Source organism: Pithys albifrons, chromosome 17 (assembly GCF_047495875.1).
Source record: "Pithys albifrons albifrons isolate INPA30051 chromosome 17, PitAlb_v1, whole genome shotgun sequence".
Taxonomy (NCBI): domain Eukaryota; kingdom Metazoa; phylum Chordata; class Aves; order Passeriformes; family Thamnophilidae; genus Pithys; species Pithys albifrons.
Window position 1 is genome coordinate 13,242,073 of NC_092474.1, and position 26,779 is coordinate 13,268,851.

Genomic DNA, 26,779 nt, shown 5'->3' on the forward strand with positions numbered 1-26,779 from the left:
GGAAAAGGTTGTTCCCCCAGAGGGTGGTGGGCACTGATCAGGCTCCCCAGAGCAGTGGGCACAGCCCCAAGGCTGCCAGAGCTCCAGGAGGGTTTGGATGATCCTCTGGGTCACAGGGTGTGACTTGGGGATGGTCCTGTGCAGGGCCTGGCACGGGACTCAATGATCCTCTTGGCTCCCTTCCAACTCAGCTTATTCTGTGGTTCTGTGACTCTGTGACAAAGACTGCAGCAGTAGCCGAGGTCACAGATATATTGCCATGCTGACATTTCCCTCCAACTTCACTTGCTGAAAGTGGTTTGTTGTTTGTTTTTTTTTTTTTTTTTGCTTTTATGAAGCTGTAAATCACCCTCACAAGCGTGGAGCTGATGTGACTCCCTTCCCCTGAGAGCTACATGGACACAAGCTCCTGGTTACCCTCAAGCTACTAACAAATCAATCCACACAGTCTGAAATAGGACCTGGTGCAGCTACAACATCTTTCCATCAGTCAAGTGTAGGGTCAGGGGGACTGAGCTCCTGGGAAACCAGGGAAACATGCTGCATGATTTTGCAAGAAAAAGAGGGATGGGGATCGATGCCCAGCAGGTCTTTCAGCACCTTATTATGAGCCTCAGTGAGCATTCACCACCTGGCCAAGTGAATCCACCAAATCCTGCTTTAAAGAACAATGTGTATAAAAAGTTCTCGCTTGGCTTGACTTTGCCCTCTGTTAATAGCATTTACTGCTGCTTGAAAGAAGTTGAGTTGCCTTGACCACAGAGAGCCCCAGGGAAGAGCTGCAGGAGCACGGGGGGAAACCAAACTGCTCCCACAAGAGCAGGCGTAACGATCTGGGGATAAGAAGGATAAAAAGAAAGCTGTGCATCTAGTGAAAAAAAAAAGATAATAAAGAGTTTAATAGCAGCTTAAGATTGGAGGGTTTGGCAGCTCTAACATGGAGAGAAATTAAGCTCTGAACACAGAAGGTTATAAAGTGCTTATAGTAACAGACACGTACACGTAAGGAGCTTAGCAAAGGAGGCAGACACAGAGTCTTTCCAGAGCTGGGGCAAAGGGAGCAGAGCAGCGACCTGTCCTTGGGTGAGATGGGCTGCTGAGACCTGCCACAGAGCACTAACCATGTGGTGGGACATGGGGCTGCACAGGGACATCTCTCCAGTGGCTGAACAAAGCAAGTTGCGGCTCATGGATGTGCCCACTTGTGTGTGCCAGTGTAGGTGACACCCACCATAAGGCTGGCTGTGCTGCTGGGACACCTCACCTGAATCCTGAGCTTCTCCCAGGCAACAGGAGGATGGAGTGGATCCCAACTGCATCTCAGCACCCAATCAGGTTGGTTAAAACCATGCAGCAAGTCTGGCATGGCCAGAGTTATCTCAGCTGCCCTGTGTGGGCAGCAGCACCAGCACAGCAGGTCTCACATGTCCTGTGGGTGTCTGACACTGAGAGGCTGCAAAGGTGTGTGGGAACACACATGGAACACACAGGAGTCCCATGAGAACTGCCCCAGCCCTGGGGCCCAGCACAGGAAGGACGTGGAGCTGCTGGAGAGAGTCCAGGGGAGGCCCTGGAGATGCTCCAGGGCTGGAGCCCCTCTGCTCTGGAGCCAGGCTGGGAGAGCTGGGGGGGTCACCTGGAGAAGAGAAGGCTCCAGGGACACCTGAGAGCCCCTTCCAGTGCCTGAAGGGGCTCCAGGAGAGCTGGAGAGGGACTGGGGACAAGGGATGGAGGGACAGGACAAGAGGGAATGGCTTCCCCCTGCCAGAGGGCAGGGATAGATGGGATATTGGGAAGGAATTTTTCCCTGTGAGGGTGGGCAGGCCCTGGCACAGGTTGGGCAGAGAAGCTGTGGCTGCCCCATCCCTGGGAATGTTCAAGGCCTGGTTGGACAGGGCTTGGAGCAACCTGGGCTGGTGGAAGGTGTGTCTGCCCATGGCAGTGGATCTGTAACAAGATGGTCCCAAGACAGATGCCCCATGTCCTGCCCTGCTGCTGGTTAATCCCATCAGGGTGACACGTTTGCCTGAGCAGGCTTGGCAGGGCTCACACACGTCATGTTTTCCCTGAGGTGATCTTTGTGGCCTGGCAGGGTCTGCCTTACATCTCTGGCTTTGCTACAAACGTGGAGTTAATCTACTTTTGGCAAGGAAGCCTGAGAATTGATGTCCATGGAGTGTGAGGAGATGAAAAGGCACCGTACAACATATTATCTGAAGTGCTCTATTGAATTACCATCACAGGAATCAAAACGACTTTAATGATGCAACTTGGCTGTTTGCCACAAAAAGGGATCACATTCCCGAGGGAGGTTTCACAGCCCTGGTCCCTGGCTGTGCTCCCATCCCACGTCAGCCCTTGGATGAAGAACATCATTCTCCAGTGACCTACATACCCTGATTGAACCATGAGGTCTCCACCACACCAGCTCCAGTTCTTGGGATCAAAGTGCAGGTTCTCTGTGGTGTCAGAGCCCACCAGGGTGGTCACATGTCCCCAAACTGCCTGCCCACCCAAACCAGCACAAGCCATGCTCTCTTACCTGCTCTGCTTCAGAGTAGGGGTTGTTCAGCACCACGGGCACGTTGCTCTTCCCCCACAGGTCACCCAAGACACGGTCATTCTCCATCTGAGCAGGTAAGGCTTTCTGGGCATTGCTTTCCCCTTCCCTGAAACTGAAGGGTTAAAAACCATTTGGGTGAGTGGACTGGAGGGTGGGTGGGTGCTGGGACCACGGGGACAGGTCCTGCTCCAGCTGCTTTCCACAGAGGAGAAAACCTGCACATTGCCCTGCGGGAAGGAAGGAAACTCTGCCTCGGCCAAGACGATGAATCACCACAGAGAGGGCAACCCAAACACAATGGAAATTCCACCTTCTGGGCAAGCTCAGTGCCTGCACAACAACAGGAAACCCCTGGCCCTACACTGGCTCTAGCAGGGTTACACAACAGACCCTCTGCACCCCAAAAACCAAATTGGAACCCTGTGAAAGTGAGCACGGAGATGGGGAAAGGGGAGTCACACACAATTCCAGCTGCAAAACCTCACGGCAAAACCTCAGAGTAAAACCAGCCAGGTTTGCAAAGCAGCTCGGGTTTTATGAGCAGAAAGAGGAAAAAAAGCCCAAGAACAAATAGGTGGTTCCCAGGAGGGGGAAGTAGCTCTGTCTCTCCTCTTCCTGACCTTTACAGATGCTGCAAACCTGGAGAGTGCAAGTGAATTTAGTCAGGCAAACTGATGGATTGCCCCCCCGAGCTGGGGGTGTGGGTAGGGCTGGGCATTGGGGATATCCCAGCACTGCCTGCCCTGGGCTGTGCAGCGAGACTGGAGTCACTCATGGTGCACACAACCCACACCACACACTTTGCCTGGGGAACATACCCTGGCATTTCAAGGAGGCTCTTAAATGCCACCCCAGCAGGTGATGCAAAAACACTGCCACAGGAGCCCTCTGAAGGAGGAAAACAAGTGGGATTTGGAACTGTGATGTTCAGAGAAGGCAGGTGGTGGCACCTGCACCGCCCACCTGGCAAGGCCACGGCTGGGAAGGAGCTCCATGGGCTGGGTTGGGTCGGGTTGGGCTGTGGGGGCCAGGACAGGTACAGCCCCATGGCCACGCTGCCTTTGCCCTTGCTCAACACACCACCAGGGGAATGCACTCTGGCAATTGTTTTGCTCCTGCTGTCAGTTCTTAAAAGTCTCCCAGATGCCCACTGAGGTCAATAATGAGCCTTCTCAGTGGTGACGGCGGGTTTTGGGCACCGACCAAAGTAGGGCACTTGCACTCAGGACATAATTCACACATGATGCTCTTGACACTGTTGCAGAGAGATGCAAACAAATCCTGTTTCACACTCCTCCTTGTCCCCCAGCTTGTATCTTTAGGTTCAGCTTGAGGAAAATGCTTCACTTAAAGAGCATCTCCCCATGCTCTCCATTTTCTGTAATTTTTCTGCCTTTACAGAGCAATGTTCAGCTGCCAAAATATTTCACTAGACATCTGGATGTCTTCCAGACATTGTCTGCCTTTGGGTGAAAGTGGCCAGCTTGGTACAAATGAGGAGATACAGGTGTCAAAGGGGAAGTTTTTACTGAGATTTCTAGGCCCCCCAGGACAAGAAAACTGTTCTTTGGTGACAAGGATGTGAAAGGGTTTCAAGTGGATAAAACACAAGAAGCACCACCCTCTCCACCACAGCCAAAGGCAGCAGATCCTGGATCTCTGAAGCACCTGGCAGACATGGATCCCAGGGGCAGGGACAATCATGAATCAGGTAATCCCACCACCCCATCCAGAGGGAAAGCTCAGGGTCTCTTGACACATCCAGTCTACCTCCATCTAGGATAAACCCCAGCAGCAAGACAGACAATTAGCAGGATGAAAATTCAGCCAGTCTGGCTCTTCCCTCTGAGTCAAAACCAGCTGGTAAATCTCCTGGAGAACACTCATTTCACAGCTGCACATCCCTGCCCTCCTGCCCTGAGTCCCATCACGTCAGGGAGTGTTGAGGCAGGTGAGGACAGGGCCACTGAGCACACAAAGTGGTGGCCACACACTTCTAGTAGCTGGTGAGCCTCAACGTGCTGCTCCTCCTGGCTGGCCCAAAATCAAGACACAAGCACTAAATCCATAAGGTAATGGAAGAAATCTTGGCTTTTCTGGGGCTTAGCAGAAGGATCCTGCCTCTCCAGGGGCACAGACTTTCTGCACAAGGAGAGGCTTGGGATCTGCAGGGATCCCACCATGCCAGACATCCCACAGGCACCTCCAAAATGACACTGAGGATACACCTGCAGGCACCTGGCATGACCTGCTGCTTCCAGAGAGGTGTTTGCAAGCCCAGTGCCAGCACAAGGGAAGCTTGGAGAGAGATCCATCAGCCAGCAGCAGCAGCCCGAGGTCTCAGCAGGGAGGCTGCAAGTCTGATCTCAGTGTCTGCACACCAGCAGAGCCAGCAGTGCTGCCACCTGTGCCAACAGCACCGAGAAAGCCCAGATGCCTGAATTAAACCATCACTGTGCTTGGGCACTTCATGTATTACAAGTGCTGCTGGAACAGGGACTGCTCCCACTCACTGCCCTCAAGGGCTGTTCAGCCTGGAGGAGACTGAGGGGAGACCTCCTTGTGATCTTCAACATCCTCCTGAGGAGCAGTGGAGGAGCAGGTACCAATTTCTTCACTCTGGTGATCAGTAACAGGACTCCTCAGGGCAGTGGTCACACCACTGAGCTTGGCAGAGTTCAAGAAATGGCTGGATGATCCTCTCAGGCACGTGGTGTGAGTCCTGGGGATGGTCCTGTGCAGGGCTGAGGGTTGGACTCGATGGGTCCCTTCCAAATCAGCATATTCTGTACTTCTGTGATTCTGTGACTTGAGGAAACAGCACAAAGCTGTGCCACGGTGGGGTCAGGTTGGATCTCAGGGAAAGGCTCTCCCCCCAGAGGGTGGTGGGCAATGACCAGGCTCCCCAGGGCAGTGGGCACAGCCCCAAGGTTGCCAGAGCTCCAGGAGAGTTTGGATGATGCTCTGAGGGACAGGGTGGGATTGTTGGGGTGTCTGTGCAGGGCCAGGGTTTGGGCTGGATGATTCCTGTGGGTCCCTTCCTTCTCAGGATATTCTGTGACTCTGATTCTCTGATTCTGCCCCATCCCGAGGGACAGTGAGTTCCAGGAGGCCACCGAGGCCACCACAGGTTGGATGCTCAGGAGCAAACACTCCACATCCCGTTGCGTGTCTGCAGGTGTGGCAGGGGCGGGTTGTGCACTGCTGTTCCTGATGGACTCACAACTGCCTGAGCAGGGCAGGGAGGTGCCCCCTCACCCTCAGCCCCTGCTGGGAAAGCTCAGTCAGGCAGAGCCGCCCCAGAGCCATTGTAGAATCATAGAATCATAGAATGGATTGGGTTGGAAAAGACCTCCGAGATCATCAAGTCCAACCCTTGGGCCAACTCCAGTCCCTTTACCAGATCATGGCACTCAGTGCCACGGCCAAGCTCAGCTGAAAAACCTCCAGGGATGGGGAATCCACCCCCTCTCTGGGCAGCCCATTCCAATGCCTGAGCACTCTCTCTGCAAAGAATTTCTTTCTGATCTCCAACTTCAATTTCCCCTGGCAGAGCTTGAGCCCATCGTGCCCCCTTGTCCTATTGCTGAGTGCCTGGGAGAAGAGACCAACCCCCACCTGGCCACAACTTCCCTTCAGGCAGTTCCAGACAGTGCTGAGGTCACCTCTGAGCCTCCTCTTCTCCAGGCTGAACACCCCCAGCTCCCTCAGCCTCTCCCCACAGCACTTGTGCTCCAGTCCCTTCTCCAGCCTCGTTGCTCTTCTCTGGCCCCGCTCCAGCCCCTCAATCTCTTGCCTCAACTGAGGGGCCCAGAACTGAACACAACACTCAAGGTGTGGCCTCCCCAAGGCAGAGTCCAGGGGAAGGGTCACTGCCCTGGGCCTGCTGGCCACGCTAGTTTGGATCCAGGCTAAACAGACTAAACCTGGTGCATCTCTCACCTCCACACCCGCGCTGTGCCACAAGGTCGGGGCAGGGGATCCCTCCCTCCCTCCTGGGTGCATGTCCTGAGCCAGCACAGACCTCCCCCGGATGAGGCTGCCCAGAAGTATCCGGGTCTGTCTTTTGGAGAGAGACAGGGAGAGAAAAGCCCATTCAGAGCAGCCAGAGCCTCACCCCAGTCCTAGTGCAGATGGGGGAAAAAAATAAAACCAATCAATGGTTTCATTTTACAAATATTTCCTGCCCCTTTCTTGTAATTGCCTTGTTTGTGAGCCTGGACAGGAACAGAGTGTTTGGGGAAAGCTGTTTTCCTCTCGTGACGGGGTTTCTCCAGCCCCCAGCACAGGCACAGGGTGACCTGCCACATCCGTGCCAGGATGTCACTCACAGCTCTGGGATAGTGGCAGAGACACCGTGCCGAGCTCAGCCTCTGGATAGCGTGTCCAAAAAGGACTTGACCAACAGGAGAACCCAAAGGGCAATTCTGGTGGGCAACGGGGAGGGAGCAGTTCCCTTGAGGGGTGTTTCGAGGCAGCCAGGCTGGACATTGCCAGGGATCTGCCATGGGAGCTTCAAGGGGAGTGTGAAATGGCCTTTGGAGAAATCCTGGCCAGGTTGGACAGGGCTTGGAGCAACCTGGGCTAGTGGGAGGTGTCCCTGCCCAAGGCAGGGGATGAGACTGGATGGGCTTTGAGGTCCCTTCCAATCCAAACCATTCCATGAGCACCTTAATGTCTCTGAGGAAGTGGAACCAATGCTGAGATGTGTCCTTGGAGGCCACTGATTTGTTGAGATCTCCCAAAGACCAGATCCAGGATCCAGAAATCCCTCTCTGACCTGTCCCACTGCCAGATCCATTAAATACTATCAGCCAGATCTCTTGCATCCAGACTCGGTTTTGGGGAAGGGACCATTTTTGAGGTTGCTTTCTGTTCTGGAAGCAAAATTTGGTACTTAAAAAAGGAAAGAGGAATCCTGCCCTCCCCCAGTGGTGCAAGAGCCTTGGATGCTGCCTCCCCTCAGAAAGAGCATCTGGCTGTTTGGAGAAATGAGAGGCACCACTGTTTTCTTTTGACTAATTTGATGATGTTGCAGTGCTCAGAGTGATGAAGCAGAAGGGAAGTTGCTGAGACAGCCCTTTCTTAAATTTCTCCAAAGCCTTTCCAATGAGAAATTAAAAAAAATTGAAGAAGTGTAAAAGGAAAGTTTGTCACTTCTCTCCTTTGAATTTCCTTGGCAGAAGGATCGCTCCGACTTGCCAGGCAGAGATGAGAGATATGAGAGATACCACCAGCTGCTGCCATCCCAACGGCTTGTCTGGGTGAACTGATGAAGGGGATGGTGCCCACATGCCCAATGATGGGTCCTGTCCATAACACCAAGAGCATCAGCCTGTGCTGTGACCACTGTGCATGGACTCCTTCCTTCCAGGCCCTTCTCCTGGGGGCTGAAAACCCCACACCTGACCTTGGGGATCTGTGGGACTGCTCTGAGCTTCTGAGAGAAATGTCTTCTTCTTCCCTTCTTTCCTTCTCCTGACTTATCCCTGAGGGTCCTGCAGGGCTGCACTTGCAGTGCTGGGACTGGGATAAATGGCTTTGCCTCCCCTTCCTTTTCCCCGTGGAAAACTGTACTCCAGAGGGCACGGCATCCTCAGAAGGGAGTATTTCCTTTTACGATCAGGTGACCCACCTGGTGGATGAGGGGCAGGCTGTGGGTGTGTCTGTCTGGACTTCAGCAAGGCCTTTGGCTCTGCAACCCATAATAGACCCCTGGAAAAGCTGGTAGCCCATGGCTTGGACAGGTGTACCCTCTGCTGGGTCAGGAGCGTCTGGAGGGCCCAGAGAGTGCTGGTGAACAGGGCTGTGTCCATCTGGTCACCAGTGGTGTCCCCAGGGGTCCAGTCCTGTTTAACATCTTTATTGATGATTTAGATGAGGGGATTGAGTCCATCAGCAGCAAATTTGCTGATGACACCAAGTTGGGAGGGAGTGTCGACCTGCTGGAAGGCAGGAGGGCTCTGCAGAGGGACCTGGAGAGACTGGAGAGATGGGCTGATTGCAATGGGATGGAGTTCAACAAGGCCAAGTGCAGGTCCTGCCCTTTGGCCACCCCAACCCCTGCAGCGCTCCAGGCTGGGCACAGAGTGGCTGGAGAGCAGCCAGGCAGAGGGACCTGGGGGGACTGAGGGACAGGAAGCTCAACAGGAGCCACCAGTGTGCCCAGGTGGCCAAGAAGGCCAATGGGATCCTGGCCTGGATCCAAACTAGCATGGCCAGCAGGCCCAGGGCAGTGACCCTTCCCCTGGACTCTGCCTTGGGGAGGCCACACCTTGAGTGTTGTGTTCAGTTCTGGGCCCCTCAGTTGAGGCAAGAGATTGAGGGGCTGGAGCGGGGCCAGAGAAGAGCAACGAGGCTGGAGAAGGGACTGGAGCACAAGTGCTGTGGGGAGAGGCTGAGGGAGCTGGGGGTGTTTAGCCTGGAGAAGAGGAGGCTCAGAGGTGACCTCAGCACTGTCTGGAACTGCCTGAAGGGAAGTTGTGGCCAGGTGGGGGTTGGTCTCTTCTCCCAGGCACTCAGCAATAGGACAAGGGGGCACGATGGGCTCAAGCTCTGCCAGGGGAAATTGAAGTTGGAGAGCAGAAAGAAATTCTTTTCAGAGAGAGTGCTCAGGGATTGGAATGGGCTGCCCAGAGAGGGGGTGGATTCCCCATCCCTGGAGGTTTTTCAGCTGAGCTTGGCCGTGGCACTGAGTGCCATGATCTGGTAAAGGGACTGGAGTTGGCCCAAGGGTTGGACTTGATGATCTCGGAGGTCTTTTCCAACCCAATCCATTCCATGATTCTGTGATTCTTTCCTGGGGCAGCTCATAAACTGCAAGGCTGGAAAATGGGCTGGCTGCAGACTCCTCACCTGGAGGGTGAAAGCAAGGCCTGTTTAACAGCAGAGGGAGAGGCAGGAGAAGGGACAGGGAAGCAGAAGGGATTTGCAGGGTGCAGAGGATGAAGCAGAGCTCAGGAAGTGGGAATTTGGGAGCAGAATGTGGGATACACTCCCTGGAGACACAACAGGGACAGTGTGCCTGGAGTGGGCAACTGCAGGGCAAGCAAAGCTATAAAGCACTTCCTAAATGAGAAAGGGCATTTGGAACAGCACCAGAGGAGGCCAAAACCCTCCCAGGCAGCACGTGGCGTGGCCTGGAGAAGGTCCTGTGCTCTCAGAAGGGCAGAGCGTGGCTGGGCTGTGCCCAGCACTGGGATCAGGGACTAATGAGCCAGCAAGCTGTGGTTTCAGAGACACCCATGAAATATGAGGCTGTTAAATGTCGTTGAGCAGGCACTGACAGATAAAGACCTGGGAACAGATCCAAGTCATCCCAAAGTCCCATCAGCATCGTTCAAAATTCAACCAGCATCAAGCTGCAACTGCCACTCTTGTCCCTTCCCAGCCATGCCCAGGGAACAGCCAGAGGATTTCAGCAGCTTCTCTGGAGGCCAAACACAGTTCAGGTCTGCTGGGAGAGCTCAGGATCACAGTTCAGGTCTGCTGTGGATTTGTCTGCTGGGGCCACGTACAGGGAGAAGAGCTGTCCCATCCCATGGGGTGTGAGAAGCAGCACAGAGAGTGAAGAGATGAAGGGTGGTTTGAAGACTGGCCCAAGACAGCTCCAGAGGGGTTTATTTGGGTGGAATATGCTGTTTGCAGGCACAAAATGCCTCTCTGGATCAGCCTGATGGGGTCAGAGTGACAAGGAAGAAGAATCAGCCAAGGGAGAATTATTATTCCCTTCCAAAGCTCCCTGCATCCCTTTGCAGAACAGCACAAACAGGAGAGTGTCAGGGAACCTTTTCCTTTCAGAGGTTTTAAAGTTTCATGTCCAAGCACAGAATAATGGAGAGATCAGAAATGCAAATGGAATGTTTTGAGCAACACAAAGAGATTTTGGCGGTGGAGAAGGAGGTGGGAGGAAGAGATTTTCTCTTCTAGAACTGCAAAATGATGGGGTTTGTTCCAATGCAGGATGGAACCTGAAACCTTGAAACCCTTCAGAAACTGAATCCCTGCTCTCAGCTCACTTCTCCCTCTCGGGGCTGCTGATGCTGCTTTTTGGACAGAAACTGCCATGTTTCCATCATGCTGCTCATGTTATGGAATAGACCTGAGGAGAAAAATAAATACTGGCAACTCAGTGGAGAGTGGGGAAGAAGGAGGGAGGATGGGACATGACAATCTCCCTGGAGCTCAGAGGGAAAAACAGACCCAGGTTAGCTGGCAGCAAGTGAATCAAACTCTATTTTTGCTCTCTAGCCCACGGTGAGCCTCATGGCAGAAATGCCAGCTCTCATCATACCTTGCTCCCCACTTCCATGCTCTGCTTTATGATTGACTTCAGTGCAGACGGTTTGGGCCATGGAGCAGCCACGGCCACAGCCCAACCCATGGACATGATCCGTGGGCACACGGCGCCTTCCAGCTGGGAATCAGCAGCGAGGAGAAGTCAGGTCAGCCCAGGAGTGACTTCCCTGGGGAGTGCAGACCATGGGTGCAGGCCATGAACTGACTGTCTCCCCAAGGCAAACTTAGAACCAATCACAGAATGCCCTGTGTTGGAAGGACCTTAAAACCTGCTTCGTTCCACCCCCTGCCATGGGCAGGGACACCTTCCACTATCCCAGGTTGCTCCAAGCCCTGTCCAGCCTGGCCCGGGACACTTCCAGGGATGGGGCAGCCACAGCTTCTCTGCCCAACCTGTGCCAGGGCCTGCCCACCCTTACAGGGAAGAATTCCTTCCCAATATCCCACCTAACCCTTTCCTCTGGCAGTGGGAAGCCATTCCCCCCTGTCTTGTCACAGAATCCCAGAATGGTCTGGGTTAGAAGGGACTTTAAAGTTCATCCAGTCCCACCCCCTGCCATGGGCAGGGACACCTCCCACCAGCCCAGGTTGCTCCAAGCCCTGTCCAACCTGGCCTTGAACACTCCTAGGGATGGGGCAGCCACAGCTTCTCTGCCCAACCTGTGCCAGGGCCTGCCCACCTTCCTAGGGAAGGATTTTTACCCAATATCTCATCTATCCCTGCCCTCTGTCAGTTTGAATCCATTCCCTCTACTCCTGTCACTACATGTCCCTCTCCATCTCTGAGGGCTCCCTTCAGGTACTGGACTTCACTGTTTCCAGTTTTCCTTAGAAGTAACTCCAGAGACAAGAGCTGAAAGCCCAAAGCACCAGGTGTTGTTTGAATCACTTTTGGCAAAGCCCACCTTGAGTGAGAAGTTTTTGGCTCCTCGTGAATAACCTCAGACTTGTAGCATTCCCTTCTGCCCTTGGAAAGCTGTCACAGCTCCGTGAGCTGGATCAGCTTTGACAAAGTGCTGCAGGCTGGGAAGGTCAGCACCAGGCAAAGATGAGAGAAAACTGGACTCATCCCAACCCAGCATCTCCAGCTGGATTGATGGCCAAGTTGTCCAGGCTGTAGGTGTCAAGCTCAACCCTGAGTGAGGTTTTGCACCCTCCTGGTGTCCAGACCAGCTCTATTCCTGCTCAGACTAACACCAGCTTTGCTTCTCCCCCCAGCCTGGAGAAGTCACAGCCTACAGCACGAGAGCTCCATCAATCTGATCAGGCTTGCTGGGGTTTGTTGGCATTTCTTTGGCACTGACTGACACTTTCCCCAGTTCTCCACTCCCCGTTGCTCCCTGACCTTACTGCACTTCTCTTCCAGACCAAGAAAACTTTGACTGTAGCAGACCTTCACCACGTCCCAGCTCTGCCTGAGCCCAAGCTGGGGAGATGAATCATCTCCAGCACATCACAGGAGAAACACCCCTTGCCCTGCAGAGCAGCTCTCAACAAGTTTTCCCTGCAGTGCATCTCCTTTCCCACATCTCTGCTCGAGCCCTCGCTCACTCCCAGCCCCACAGCAAGAACGAGGCTGCAGCTTTTCATCAAGCAGGAGATTTTGACTGAAAAGTGGATTTTCAGTCCCAGACTACATAGATTACATGCTTTTATTTTTTTTAAGGGCATTGGGAAAAAAAAAGAGTGAGGTTTTGGTGAAGTGCCCACTTGCTGGTTTGAGGTCCTTCAATTTACATGAATTCAAAGCATTTCTGTTTAATCTCTGAGTAGAAGAGACTCCTCAAAGAAAAAACACATTTTTCATCCCTCCCCCACAGCTGAATCAGAATTTCCTCAGAGATCCTGCAGCTGGTGGGATGGAAGGGGACAAAAGGGCACATGGGTTGAGGGGTGAGGCTGCACCTTGGATCAATGCTCAGGACTGTGTTCTCCAGGGGCTTTGCTGGGCTCTGACCCCCAGCTCCTCCACAGCAGCCTTTGCTGAACCAGAGAGGGGTTTTAAGCAGATTTTGTAGTCAGGCACGACCTTTTCAACATCCCAGATCTCTGGTTGCTTAAACCAGGATCCCCAGGATGGGCTGGTACTGGATTAAAGGATGCACAGTCCAGGCAGAGACTGCTGCTCTCAGGGGGTTAAATTGCTCCTACTGCAAACCAATAATTCCCAAATGTGCAAGCCCTGGGGGTCCATGTGGGGAGGGGATGGCAGGAAGGATGTCCCTGAGTGTGTCCCACCTCCCTTGCCCAGCATCTGCCACCAGCACCAAGCTGAGCAGATATTCTTCTTCCTCTGACTCAGTGTGACCACCCAAACAGGCTTTGAGCTACCGTGTCCTCTGCAGAGAAGATGCTTAATTTTGGTGAGCAGAAACCACATGAAAACAACCAAAAATAAAAAAAAGAGGGAGATGGAAAACACAGGGAGTGGGTGTCGGTTTGGGATGGGAGCGATTAGGAGCTCAGCCTTGGCTGGGAGCCCACGGCAGGGACCCTGCTGTGCCTTTCCCATCTTGTTTCTGATAAAAAACTAATCCAATTTTTTTCTCCCTTTCTGAGGAAGCGTGTGCAGCAAGAGAACTTGAAATTACAAATCCCTCTGTGCCTGCACTGAGACCTCCAGCTCCAGCAAAGCCTCCAGGCTGTTCCAGCCAGTCAATAACCGAGGGCAGCCACAACCTGCTGCAGCACTTGACACCACTAAAATGTGTTTGGGGACTTGGGGAATGGCAACAGCAAAAGGCAACCTATCACTGCTAATGAACGGCCAGGAGGTGAGAGAGCTGGTACCAAAAAAAACAGCTCCTGAGAACAGCTTTGGAAAGCAGGAAGGGCCACAGGGAGAGCTCTGGCTCCAGAGCAACGTGCTGCATCTCAGGGAAGTGCTGAGGAAGATCAGGAGGGCAACACCACGCAAGGATCAGAAGCACAGATCAGAAATGAAGCTGTTCCACCCACATGACAGGACCTCACTGCCCTCAAGAAGCCCTGGGACAAGTGTTGTCCATGTCCCCACCCTTGTTAGCCCAGCACACAGGTACTGATGCCCTCAAGAAGCCCTGGGACAAGTGTTGTCCATGTCCCCACCCTTGTTAGCCCAGCACACAGGTACTGATGCCCTCAAGAAGCCCTGGGACAAGTGTTGTCCATGTCCCCACCCTTGTTAGCCCAGCACACAGGTACTGATGCCCTCAAGAAGCCCTGGGACAAGTGTTGTCCATGTCCCCACCCTTGTTAGCCCAGCACACAGGTACTGAAATCATTACCCCGCTCTGGGAAGAGCGGAGGGGATGAACAGGCAGCTCCACTCCTGCATTTCAACAAGGGCTGACCGTTTCTGAGCTCTCCATGGAAAACATTTCCCTGCTTCCCAGAAGATTGGAGCAGCAAGGCAGCTCCCTGCCCTTGCCCAGAGGTTCTCTTGGCTTCAGATGGAGCTGGGCTGGGGCTGCCCTCCCCTCTCCCAAAAGCACAAAGGGTTTTGAAACTCCTTTCTCCTGGCAAGTGTGTACCCTGCTGCTCTGACCTTCCTGCTCCCTCTCCCACAGGTAATCAACAGCAGATTTCACCTGGAGAGCACAAAAGGAGGACCACAAGGACAGACAACACATGATTCTTATCTGGCAAGTGGGCAAACTGAGGCATAGGATTTTGCTTAACTTGAAACAAATGAGATTAAGAACACAGAACAGAAACGCAGCCCAGCCCGGCGTGTGATCCACCACATCCCAGCTCAGCTTTCCATGAGACATCACTCCTGCTCTCCCCGATTTCCCATGCCTGCATCTTGCTCCCTTTCTTCCACAACCTTCTCCCCATTTTTCATGACTTTTATCTTCCCCTTATCAACCACTTCCCCCTTTTCTTGCAGCCCTTCCTCTCCATCTCCATCCTGCTGTGCCAGACAGCACCCACCTCTAGCGAGGTTCTCACCGGCACCTAAACCAGCCTCCTTGTGAAGCCAAAACCAGCACATTTCACCAAATATAAAAAATGTATTTAGGGACCTACCAGTCCACCTGGACTTCTATATCCCTTGTCTCTACCTTGGAGGGTGCATCTCCATCGCTGTCCTTACTGCTGCTCTTCAGGAGGTCCAGGACGGGCTCGATTTCTTTGAGCAGTTCATTGTCTTCCACGCCACCATTGAGACAGGGGTGACCACAAGCCCCTTCCCTGCCCTTGCCAGTGTCCTGCCCTCTGCTGCCAGCAACGATGCCGTTAACGTGGACCATCGGCTCCCCCTCCCTCCCGATGTCTCTGGTCCACAGGGAGCCCATGGTGCGCTCGGCCGCTGGCAGTGCCTGCTCTTTGCTGTGCAGGCTTGGGTTGGACAAGTCAACAGCCTTCGGAGCCGGGCAGAGGGGTCTGGTGACACGGATGGTTTTGGGCGTCCCGTCGCCTGCAAAGGTGGTCTCCAGGTGAGTGGTGAAGCCCTCGGGGCCGCGCAGGATGAGGACCACGTAGGTCTCGGAGGCGATGCTTCTCAGGATCTCCAGCGCGGTCTCATAGCTCATGTCCACCAGGGGCCTGCCATTGACGGCTAAAATGATGTCCCCAGCCTGGATGAGGCCACTCTGCTCGGCAGCCCCTCCCCGGATCAGGTCGGAGATGATGACGGGCGGTTTGCTGACGCGCTCCTTCACCAGGAAGCCGAGGCCGCCCACCTTGCGCTTGAAGAGCCTCACCGAGATGACGTTGGGCTGGATCTGCTGCACGCTGAACACATTCTCTTCCATGGCAGCCCCTTCTCGAGCCTGCCCACCAGGACCTCACCACCCTCTGAGTGCAGAGAAACTCCCTGGTGGAGGTGCTTGTCCTCGCCGGGGCGGGGAAGGGGCAGCTCTGGCTTTGAAGAACTGGCCTCAATGGAAAACTCCTCGGGGCTTTGGCTGAGGGGTGGCTTTCTGTGGCATACTCGGGTGTCCCCGCTCTCCGAAACAGCCCGGGGAAGGCAGAGGGGATCACGGGTGGGAAGCAAGGCTAGGGACAGGACAGGCAGGGCAGGCAGGGCTGGGCATCGCGTGGCCGAGCAGGGGCTGGAGGGGGCACCATGCCAGCTTCCAGTCAGCCTCTGGTCCGGCGCTGGGCAGAGAGGGCGAGGCAGCCCGCTCGCTTCACCGACATCCCTGCAAACGGTCCACGAGCTTCTTTATCTGGAAAGGAGGGAAAGAAAACAACAAAGGAGAAAGAAAAGTGAGCCCGGGCGGGCATAAGTGCCTGCTCAGCACGGGGCTCGGCACGCCACAGGCACCCACATGCATCAGCCCGTGCCCACAGATGCCACCCCCCGGGCTGCGTTTGGGAGACAGGCTGCAGCCTCCCAGCGCTCCGGGCTTTGTTTCCTCCATCCCCCCTGCGAAAACCGGCACCATCTGTTCGGCGGGGGCCGCGAAGGCGCGGGGGGAGCCGGGCAGCCCTGGGAAGGGGCTGCTGGGCAACCCGGCTCGAGCACTGCCCGCTGTGCCCGGGGGTTGCCCGGCAGGTCTGGGGAAAGGGGCAGAGCCGCGCGGAGCTCGGCGGCGATTTCTGCCGGCGGAGGATTTTGTCTCCATGTGTTTTCCAGAGCGTGCAACAACCTGACGGTCGAGAACCCGACAGGGGACGAGCGTCCCTGCCCAGGAGGAAACCCGTTCCGTAGGAGCTGGCACTCCGCTGGGGTTTCGGTGCTCCACGAGCAGAGCGAGGCAGGAGGAGAGGACACTCAGCCCCCTCTTCCTCTGAGTTCGGAACTTGCAAAGGCAACTGCTTTTAAGCCTGGCTACAGGGATCATCGCCTCAGCTCCTCCTCTCCACATATTTCAAGGCTGGCTCGGGGATGAGGAGGCAACGCTCGCACTCCCCCGTGCCCAGCCCTGCCATCCGGCTCTGAACTGTTCCCACACAAACTGCTCTAGCTGATGGCAAACCATCTCCAGGAGAACATGCAGTGAGTTTTCTCAGCTCTCAGGGGAGCCTCTTGCAGCTGGGCATGACTGTCTACAGCCCTCAGACGGCTCGGGGAGCCACGTCTCATTGACTCCTGATGGGGCCCTTGTTCTTACATGCCTATGCTTGAGTTCCGTAACTTCTGCTCCCAAACACTCTCTGCCTTCCCCTCCCGGTTCTCAGATGCTCTGGAGAAGGTTTCTCTCCAGGACTGTGCCCTGACATTTTGCAGCAAACTGAAATACAGGCGCCTTCTTTTCATTTTCAGATCTGAGTTATGGGGAGAGAACAGAGGGCACTTGATCTGCAGGCTGGAGGTGCTGACGTGCCAAGGAAAACATTCTCCTGTCTCCCCATATTCAGGGCAGTGTTTGCACCTTCAGACGTGGAGCACTGAGCCCCTTTCTGCCAGCACCCAGATGGGAAAATCAGGGATCTGAGGAGCAGCCAGTGACACCAGCCCTGGCATTAACTCAGGCATTTTAATCCTCATGTGGTGAAGGCTGCTGACCCCAGACTGCGCCTTTGACAAGTGAGTTAAGAATAAAACAATTAAAGACTGATAACCCAAAGATGGATTTAACCCCTGTGGCCCTTCCCCTGCTGAGACTTGGCCCTACAAAGCAGCATCATGTAAAGGGTTAAATGCTACTGAGCAGGTCAATGGGGAGTCAAATCCTCAAGGGCTAATTAACCCCGGTGACATAAGCACTAATTGCTGGGTGACTTCCTGCAATCGACCCTGGCCAGAGGCCACTGGAGCAGGACCTTCATGGGCCGTGGGGGGCTGTGCCACCTCACAAGGCTCAGGGCAGCAGAGCAGGGTGTCCACTCCAGATCCTCAGACCATTTGGGAGGGGAAGGTCCCAGTTTTGGGGAGGATGAAGGAAAGCAGAGATCTGCTTCCACCAGGAAGGTTCTATCCCTTTCCTTCCTCCCCAGCCCGTCCATCCCTTCCCCAGCCAGAGCCCACTTCCACCAGCAGTGCTGGATACAGCAGGACCCCAACCAGTGCTTCCCCTTTCTCTCAGGCATTTTGGTGCCAGTGCTGAATCACAGCACCAGCTTCCTTCTCCCTGCCAGGCTCTGTCTTTTCCTGGCAGCCCACCAGGACAGTCCCTGCATCCCCAGCCCCTCTGCTGGTCCCCCTAAAACAAAGGTGACTGTCACCCTGCACACCACAGAGTCACACAGGACTCAATTCTAATGCCCTGACCGACACTGCAGGACAAACGTGGCTCTGAAAGCAGCACAAGCGCCACGAGAGTGTGGCACTGCCAGCTCCCTTCAAGGGGACAACCCTGTTATTTGCTCAGGATTAGTCACCGGCAGCGCAGCGCTCACGAACTCCTCACCGGCCGTGCTGTCTGTGTTTGCGTTTTGCCCATCTCAGTGGGGCCAAGGCCATCTCAGGGACTGCCTGGCACGAGTCTCTGTCACTGCTGGGCATCCCCAGCAGCTCACACAGGCAGATGCTCAACATCTGGAGGAGATGATGCCCTTCAGCCCAGCTCGACCTTCCTGTGGTGCTTGAAAGGGGACACAGAAATGCTGAGCTTGCTGGGAAGAGCTGAGAAACCCTCAAGGGTTTATTCCCTCACTCTTCTCCCACCAGGTTAATTTCCAGTTATTATCACCAAAAAGCTTCTAATTTGTTATGTATATTCAGCTCCAGCCTGCAAGATTGCAGGGAACAACATCATTCTGGGTGCACACCACTCCCCATCCCCAAAACCCACCGACTCCTTGGCATTCCTTACAAGAGGAACAAGGAAAAAAAGCAGATTCCAGGTGATACCTAAACCCCAAGCAAGGACTTTCTCCCAGATGGGGGTGAGCACCAGCATGTCCCCTACGGACAGGGTGACTCTCCCCTGGACCTTTGCACATTCCCTCCCACCTGTGACTGTATCTCCCCCCACCTCAGCTCTGGGATCCTGGGCTGGAAAACAGGGAATGACATTATGTGCCTGTTCATGATTTTTTCCCCCTTCCTCGAGCCCTTCCTTTCCTTTCTCTCTGCAGCAGCTCAGAGTCAGAAAGGTCAGAAAAATGGCAGAAAGCAGAGGGGCAGGCAAGAGGAGTGAGGGCAACCTGTCTCTAAGCCTCTGAGCCTTCAGCTCCTGTGGGGAAGAGCTGGAGGGGTATTTTTTTAGAATTAGGGCATCATTTAAGTTGGATAATAATCTTAAGATCGTTGAATCTGATGGTTTCTCAGCTATAAAGTCTTGCACAGACTGAGGCTGGAGACAGGAGGGAGAGGGAGCAGTTCAGGGCAGCAGGAGACACTCAGGATCACTCAAAAGCTCCCCCAGACACTCAGTGAGGGTCAGGGGTCCCCCCATGCCCAGTTCCTGGGGTGTCCCAGGACACCTGCAGGTCTGGTCCCAGAGGGGCCACATTTCAGATGGGACCCAAATGATTCCACCCCGTGTGAAGCGACGGGAGGCAGCAGATGTTGGCAGTGCAGGGGCTGAGCCGTGCCCGGCTCTGAGAGCTCATTTCTCCCTTCCAGCACCAGCAGGACTCTGATTTATGGACCCAAGAGCTGCAGTTCATTTGTCAGGTCCGACATTTCAAGCTACTGGAGGTGTCAAACTCCTTAAAACCAGCGAGAATGGGGCTTCACTGGGGTGGAAACATTTATTTTACCCCTCAAAGAGAGCCAGGAGATGGGCAATGGCACGAGCAAAGCTGGGCTCAGCTCTCTGTCGAGACACCCTGCTCCAATAAACATCCACAGATCATAAAATCACAGAATCATAGAATGGATTGGGTTGGAAAAGACCTCCCAGATCATCAAGTCCAACCCTTGGTCCAACTCCAGTCCCTTTACCAGATCATGGCACTCAGTGCCACGGCCAAGCTCAGCTGAAAAACCTCCAGGGATGGGGAATCCACCCCCTCTCTGGGCAGCCCATTCCAATCCCTGAGCACTCTCTCTGCAAAGAATTTCTTTCTGCTCTCCAACTTCAATTTCCCCTGGCAGAGCTTGAGCCCATCGTGCCCCCTTGTCCTATTGCTGAGTGCCTGGGAGAAGAGACCAACCCCCACCTGGCCAGAACTTCCCTTCAGGCACTTCCAGACAGTGCTGAGGTCACCTCTAAGATGGTGCCATCCCACTCCCTACCTCAGTTTCCCTTCCCTTTCCAACACATATACCCAACTCAAGCCACAGAAGAACAACAAACCCTTCAGAGGTGCAAACTTGTGGCACCCCAGACAAGCATTAACTCTGATCTCAACACCAGTCCCTGGTAACATCACTCCTTTGGAGGCTTTAAGCAGCACAGAGAAGAGCAGCAAACAGGCTCCCCTTCGGCAGCCACCAAAGTATTCGCTCAACAAACAACTCCTACAAAAAAAAAAAAATAAAAGCAGCAACAAAAAGCTTCTCAAGTTGCTAGATAACATTTCAAGCACCAAACTCCAGCACATATGTTAATTGGATGATTTGATTTCAGAAACAAAGCGGAGGAGAACTCAATCTCAGGAGCTTAACACAATCTCTTCACTCTCCCAGCCAGGAGCCGTGGGCTGTGGAGAGCTGGGACGTGCCCAACTCCAGCCCTGCGGCGTCGGCGCTTGGGCTGCCCTTGGCCTCACAAATCGATTTTGAGCCTTGTCTTCACCACGATAATGGCCCGTGGTTCTGTGTGCCAGCTCCAAATGGGCACCATTGTCCTATTTAATTAGTTTTCCTGGGATTTATGGCGCTGAAGGAAGCACCCCGGTGCTGATGGATTTATGCCCGTTTAATTTTTACGACCCACGGAGCATCAGTGGATCTGAGGAGGAGCACTGGGATGCAACATATGCACAGTTACTGGAAACCTGCGTGTTTGTGCCTCCGAAAATGGAGCATTAAAGTGATTCACTGGCAGCAGCTCGCCCGTGCCAGCAGTTCCACGCTCAATTCCTGCTCGGCTCTGACCAATGTTGTGGTCTGTGTGTACGTGGCCTTTTAATCCTGAGGATATATAGACAATGTTCCTTCAGCCATCCCTAATTATCCATTTCCCACCAGCCTTGCCAAAATCCACCCAGGAGGATGAGAGACCTTTCCCCTCCATAGCCAAAAGACCTCTCTGCTTGTCCCTTCCCATCCCCAGCACACCTGGCTGGGAAGTCACTGTTTCATCAGGGCCACACATTTTCTTTGCCCCCAATAAACCTGATCTACACACAGGAGTGAATGAAACAAGAGGCACTTTGCCATCTGTACAACAGCCTTGTGCCAGTGCCCAGTGATGGTGCAGAGCTGCTGGACCCCTCCCTGCAGCCACCACCACCAGCGGGCTCAGGAAGGGCAATGCCAAGGGGATGAAGTGCCAAGGACTCAGCCCTGGAGACCCACTCACCTGCCCCATGTCAGCAGGGCTGTCTGCACTGAAAACATTCCTGGTAGAAAAGCAGTTAATTAAAAAATACTTGCTTTTTTATCTCAATAAATTTACACCCAGTCCCCAAGAGGATTCTAATCAGGGGGTTGTTTTCTGGAAAGCAAACCCATATGTGTTTGCTCATGATCATATTGCTGGGATAAAGTGCCCCAAAGCCCCGTGACCTGCACATGTATCCAACTCCTGGCACCTGTTTTGTGTTCACCCCCTCCCCAGGGAACTGAACGGCCAAGGAGAGCCTGGCCCTGCCAGCACGAGCAGCCACTGGCATATCCTCCAGGCACTTGAACCGATCCTTGCAGATCCCTTCCAACTTAAACTCTCCATCCTATCCCATCCCCTTCAGACCAGTGTCCTGCACACTCCTAATCAGGGAGTATAAAGGAAGCAGAACCCCAGCAAAACTTTGTATCAGTGTAATTAACCCTCCCACCCCCGTCCCTTCACCCTCTCTGACACGAACCGCCCCTCTCCGAGAGACCGCAGCGATGCATTTTAATGTTGCCAAGACAACTGTGTTGACAAAATCCCCCCCCCCCCCTTTTTTTTTTTTAGCTGACAGAAACAGGGTTTTGTTGTAATTTGGAGTTCAAGGCTGAGCATATTTCAGCACCACGCCTGCCATTTCTCTTTTGCTGTTCCGTGCAATATTTTCTCGGTGCCCGTGGTGTGAGGCTCCAACAGAATTCAGATAAAACCGTCAATTGTGCTGCTAACCCATCTACAACTGATGTTCTTATTAGGGCTCAGTCCATCTGTAAAACATAGATTTCCCCACCATCCATTTGCCCAGAGGATTGGAATTACACCAGTGACTCCAGTCTGACAAATTGGCCCCGTGTTAACACACAGCCACTTCATCCTAAAAGACAAAATAGGTAGGTAGGAAACAAATGAGAAAATGCCACTTGATGGATGGTCTCACAATCCAATCGCAGCACGAGAGGGGAATTGGGGCTCCATTTAGGACAAAAAAAGGGAAAAGAGAATTTAAAACTCGTAGCAGGTTGGCTGGAGCTGTAATAGCTCCAGAGCTGCCAGGCAGCATCAATAAAGTCCACGCCGGAGCTCCTGGCTCAGTTGGTTCAGGAATAAACTCCTGGTTCATTTCAGCAACTCATGTTCTTGTCCCCTCCCTTGCTGCTGACACCCCAAAATTCCTTCTAGCATGGCATTAAATTTTCCTACACTAACAAGCCATGTATGACACTGAATCGCAATGGATCTTATTGCCACCGACTTTCTCAAGAGTGACTCATATCCCTATTTAAAACCCTGAGGAAAAGATCGGGCTCCTCCCGGCACAAGCCTGGGCTCCTTGGTCTGGAGGCACAACCCCCCAGCCAGGGCCCTGAGAAATCCTGGCTCTGGGACCTCCTCTGTCCCCTGAGCATTGCAAACACCTCTCCTCACTCTGGAAGGTGCAATTCTGCTCTTCCCCACGGCTCAATCCAGCACATGGAGCCAAAGCAGAGGTGTCACCCTCTTTGCACTGCCATCCTCAGGGGCTGCACAAGGCAAAAATCGAGGATAATTTGTTCCCCTGAGTTTCTGTCCGTGCTTTTCTCAGGGTTCTGCATTAGCACTTGTTGCCATAGTACCAACAGTGGCAGCAAAGTTCTCTGGGGGCCTCCTGGGACCCATTCCTTGTCCTGTGAGGGCTATGGCTCTAATTCAGGCAGGATTAAAGTGGGGAGATGTGGAATTTTCTGCCTCCTGGTTTTTGCTAAAGGTGCTGGCTGGGAGAGGGAGGCTGTTCCTTGGAAGCAGCATCAGCCACATCATTTTACTCCACCTGCACTCCTGAACGTGGGGCTGGGCATGGGGCACCGTGGCAAGAAAGCCACGAGTGTGTGAGGGAGAGGAATGGAAATTGTCCCTGATGTCCATCAGTTCCTGGGCCTTTCCCCTTCCCCAGGGGACACTGGTGATGCCACCTTTGGCTGGTGCAGCCCCAGCCCCTACCCTGAAAACACTTTTTCCCTGTGCCAGAGGAGAGGAATTGGACTTCCCAAGACCCTGCTCCTCAATCCTGGCAGGGTGGGGTGAGGCAGCAGCAGGCAGGGTGTCACCCCAGCGCCAGCTGTGAAGCCCCTGACCAACACATACCACTGATACTCCATTTTGATGGCTTTTGGGGATGAAGGATAATCCCTGCTTGGAGAAGACGGAGCTTTCCTGACTTTCAAAGCAAGGAAGAACCGCACGTTTCCAGCATGTCTGAAAACATAAGCCTGAAACTCCGGAAAATGGGATTAAGACAAGCCTGCCCTAGAAGGGCATTGCTGGATCTCGTTAAGCACTTCTGAATTGTCATGGAAAAGAGGAGCAGTGGAAAGAACTGCCTTGGCATAATTGCCTCTGGTTTTGTATATACACACACAGGTTTCCACACTCTGCATATAGAGCCAACATGCTGATAACATATGGGCTCCCCAGAGAGCATGTTCCCTGTGCCCACAGCCAGAGCCTGAGCACTCACTCGGTGTCATATCAGCACAGCTGCCACGTAGGGTGGGAACCCGGGGCGTGTTTGATCCCTTATCACACACAGCCCATCACAGCTCATTTGGAATGAGTGGATAAAATCAAACATGCTTTCATCCAGCTTCAGCCAGACAGCGGCATCCAGGCCTCTTTGGGACACAATGTATTTATTTTTGGCTAGGTAGGAGAGATCAGATTGCATCTATAGATTTGATTCAATGCACAGATACGATCAGAGCAGCGTGAGGAGAACAAAGGCATTTGGGCTCTGTTTGGAGCCTCCTCTCAAAACCAGTCCCTTGTTAGCAGGGTTGTATTTCTTCAGTAAAAATTGATGGTATCAACAAGTATCAAACAATATTCTCGTTATTCAGGAAAGGTAAATGCTAATCTATGCGAGCTGAGCTCATGTGACTTATCAGTTACTATATATAGTTGTTTTCAGGCACTGATTTAGGGAATCTGGCAGATTTCCTAAGCCTTTGTACTGATACACCACTGAAATGGAAAAGAGAAAATACACAAGCAAAGCAAGGGGAAAAAAATCTGACAGGGCCAAAATGGCCCTGAGGGTGAGGGAGGTCCAACCCCTCCCCCTGAGCAGACACACAACGTTAATTCCAAGTGAGGATTCAGCCCCAACCCCTCTGCCTAAGATGGCCTCTCGCTCACTGGCGTCACACTGACAGAGGGAATAAACAGAATTCAAAGGGCACAAGGACTTGTCATTCTCCTTCACTCAGGAGGATGTGTAAATGCTTCTCCCAGAGCAGGTATCTGAGTGGAGAAAAATCCCCTCAAAACCCACGAGTGTGTGGGAAGAGACTCCGTACCAGGAGTTTGTTTGCAAACATATGCATGTTTTAAAATTGGAGACTCCGTGAGTCTGGAGTGTCTTTAAAGAAATATTCTGGGTAACACAAGCTACAAGGAAATAGAAGGAGGAAGAAATCACTGATGTAAACCCAAATTCTTTAAAATAAAGCTTTCCCACCCGAAGTCTTTAACAAAAAAGGCACAGCCAACCAGGATGTGCAGGAAGAAATCCCTGGGAGAGTGTTGTCCTGTTCAACCCCTCTACCCCAAAAGCCTCCCTGCAGCTCCTGTGTGATCATCCCTGTAGATCCCATTCTGCCTCCTGACTGAGCCATTGGCACTTGGGAATGTAGAAGAGGAAGAGGAGCTGGCACTTAAAGGAGTGGAGCCCCCGACCACTGCAACTTCCCCCTGCAATCTGCCACATCTCCTGCTCCAGACAGCCCCTGCTCCCACGGGAAGGAAGGAGACACTTCCCCTCCATCTCAGTGAGAGGCGGATCAGCTCCTCGGGGGCTCAGCAGATAATTGTCAAGTTGCCTGCCAGAATTTCCTCCTCACAGTCATAACTTGGAAGCGCTGGAAGAAAATGTCTGCACCTGGGCTGTGGAGTCAGCTCGGGGAGCCAGGGAGAGGATGGGGCAATGCACACCCACCCCAGCTCCAGATGCTCCAGATGTGCATGTACAGACGTGTCTTTTTGCTCTGCTTTGCCTGTAAAAGCCAAAAGCTTTCTATCCACTGCAAGCCAAGCCGAGAGCAAGACAGCAGGCAGGGCACGCAGGGTTCATCTCCTTTGATCCCTGCCACGACAACTCCCTTCTGCATTTCAAGCTGGTCCACAGAGACCATTGGTGTGCAGGTGGGGAGAGAGAAGGGGCCAAATCCGGACGGACCCCCGGCTCTCCCTAAAGGACGGGAGCCAGCCGTCACCGGGACTTCCCGGGGCTTCGCTCCAGCGCTGGAGCCGCATCGGGGAGTCTCTTCCCCGCCACGGGCTGGGTGGGAGTCTTGCTCCCACCTCGGTGCGCCGAGGAGAGTGGGAACACCCCTTGGGGCATCCTGACCCCGAGGAACAGAGGAAATAGAAAGGGCAGGACCCGGCGTGGGTCATCCCTCAGCCCAGTACGGGGGTTGGTGGCATCTCCTGTAATCCCAAGCCCTCCCCGCCGATGTCCGGAGTGCCGCGGTGTTCCGGGCAGGCGGCGGTGCCCTCAGCGTTCAGCACCAGGGACAGCTCTGGCACCTCTACAGGCACTGCTGCCACCCGCCCGGGGCACTGGTTCCCCAGGGACACTGTCTCTCCACTCGGGAACGGCCTTGTCCCGGGAAACAACATCCACAGGGAAAATTGCCCCCCACCCCAGAAGACTGAGATTCCGCCCCCAACTCCGCGGGGTAACTGCCCTCTTGCCTTCCCCAGAAACTGCCCCTCTTATCTCCCTGTTCCCCCTCGGAAATCTGCTGATCCCGGCCCTCTCCGGAGCGATGTTACCGGCCCTCGCCCGCTCCGGCCCCTTTCCCTTCCCTGCCCGGGCAAAGTGCCGGCTGTCCCGGGCTCGCTGCCCGTCACTCCCGCGCCCACCCCCGCACTCCATCCACCTGCCCCTGCCCGCCCTTCCCGGGAAAATGCTCCCCCGGACACACCGTGCCCGCCCTACCCCGCGGAACAGCCCGCCCGTGCCAGCAGCCCCCGTGCCCCATCCCAACTCGGTGCCCAGAGTTGCGGGGCAGGGAGACAGCAGTTCCCGCACTGGCTCAGCCCCTCCAGCCCGGGGGACTCGGGGGCAACCGGGCACTGGGGCGAAGTTGGCGGCGGAGCCCCGGGGTGCGGAGGAGCGAGGGACGGGGGGGCAGCACGGCCCGAGGGGGTGCCGGTGGGAGCCGCGTCTCGGCACGGCCACCGGCAAAGCGGCTTTACTCGGGCAGCCCCCACGCGTGTCCCCCGCTCCGCGGAGCCCGGCTGCCCGCACCGGCAGGGCTGGGGTCCCGCTGCCGTCCCCGCCTCCCCCGGCCAAGGGCACTGCGGAGCGCGGCGGCCCCGCTGTCCCGAGGAGGCGGCAGCGCGTCCGACGGGGCGCGCGGTCCCGCTCCCGCACCCCTTGCTCCGCCGCAAAGTTTCCCGGAGAAGCGGCGCCCGGTGCGGGGCTGGGAGCACCTACCGTGCGGCGGAGAGGAGCCAGCCCCGGCCCCGTGCCCGTGCCCGGCCCCGCATCCCTCCCGGCGGCTCGGCAGGGACGGAGCCCGGCGCGGCGCGGCGCTGGGCTCGGCTGGGCTGGCAGGGG

General features: G+C 54.5%; 1 protein-coding gene across 2 annotated transcripts in view; it reads right to left on the minus strand.

Annotated features, from left to right (window-relative positions):
• Window positions 1–15,703, minus strand: part of NOS1 (nitric oxide synthase 1) — a 57,979-nt gene extending 42,276 nt beyond the window's left edge. The window contains exons 1-2 of one of the 2 annotated variants that reach the window (XM_071571943.1): window positions 14,873–15,703; window positions 2,543–2,675 (exon numbers count right to left, since the gene is read on the minus strand). In XM_071571943.1, the coding sequence (XP_071428044.1) occupies window positions 2,543–2,675; window positions 14,873–15,600 (861 nt within the window). In that variant the 5' untranslated portion in view covers window positions 15,601–15,703. The remainder of the gene's footprint in view (window positions 1–2,542; window positions 2,676–14,872) is intronic. The other variant, XM_071571944.1, reaches the window with a different exon arrangement.
• Window positions 15,704–26,779: the final 11,076 nt, after the last annotated feature.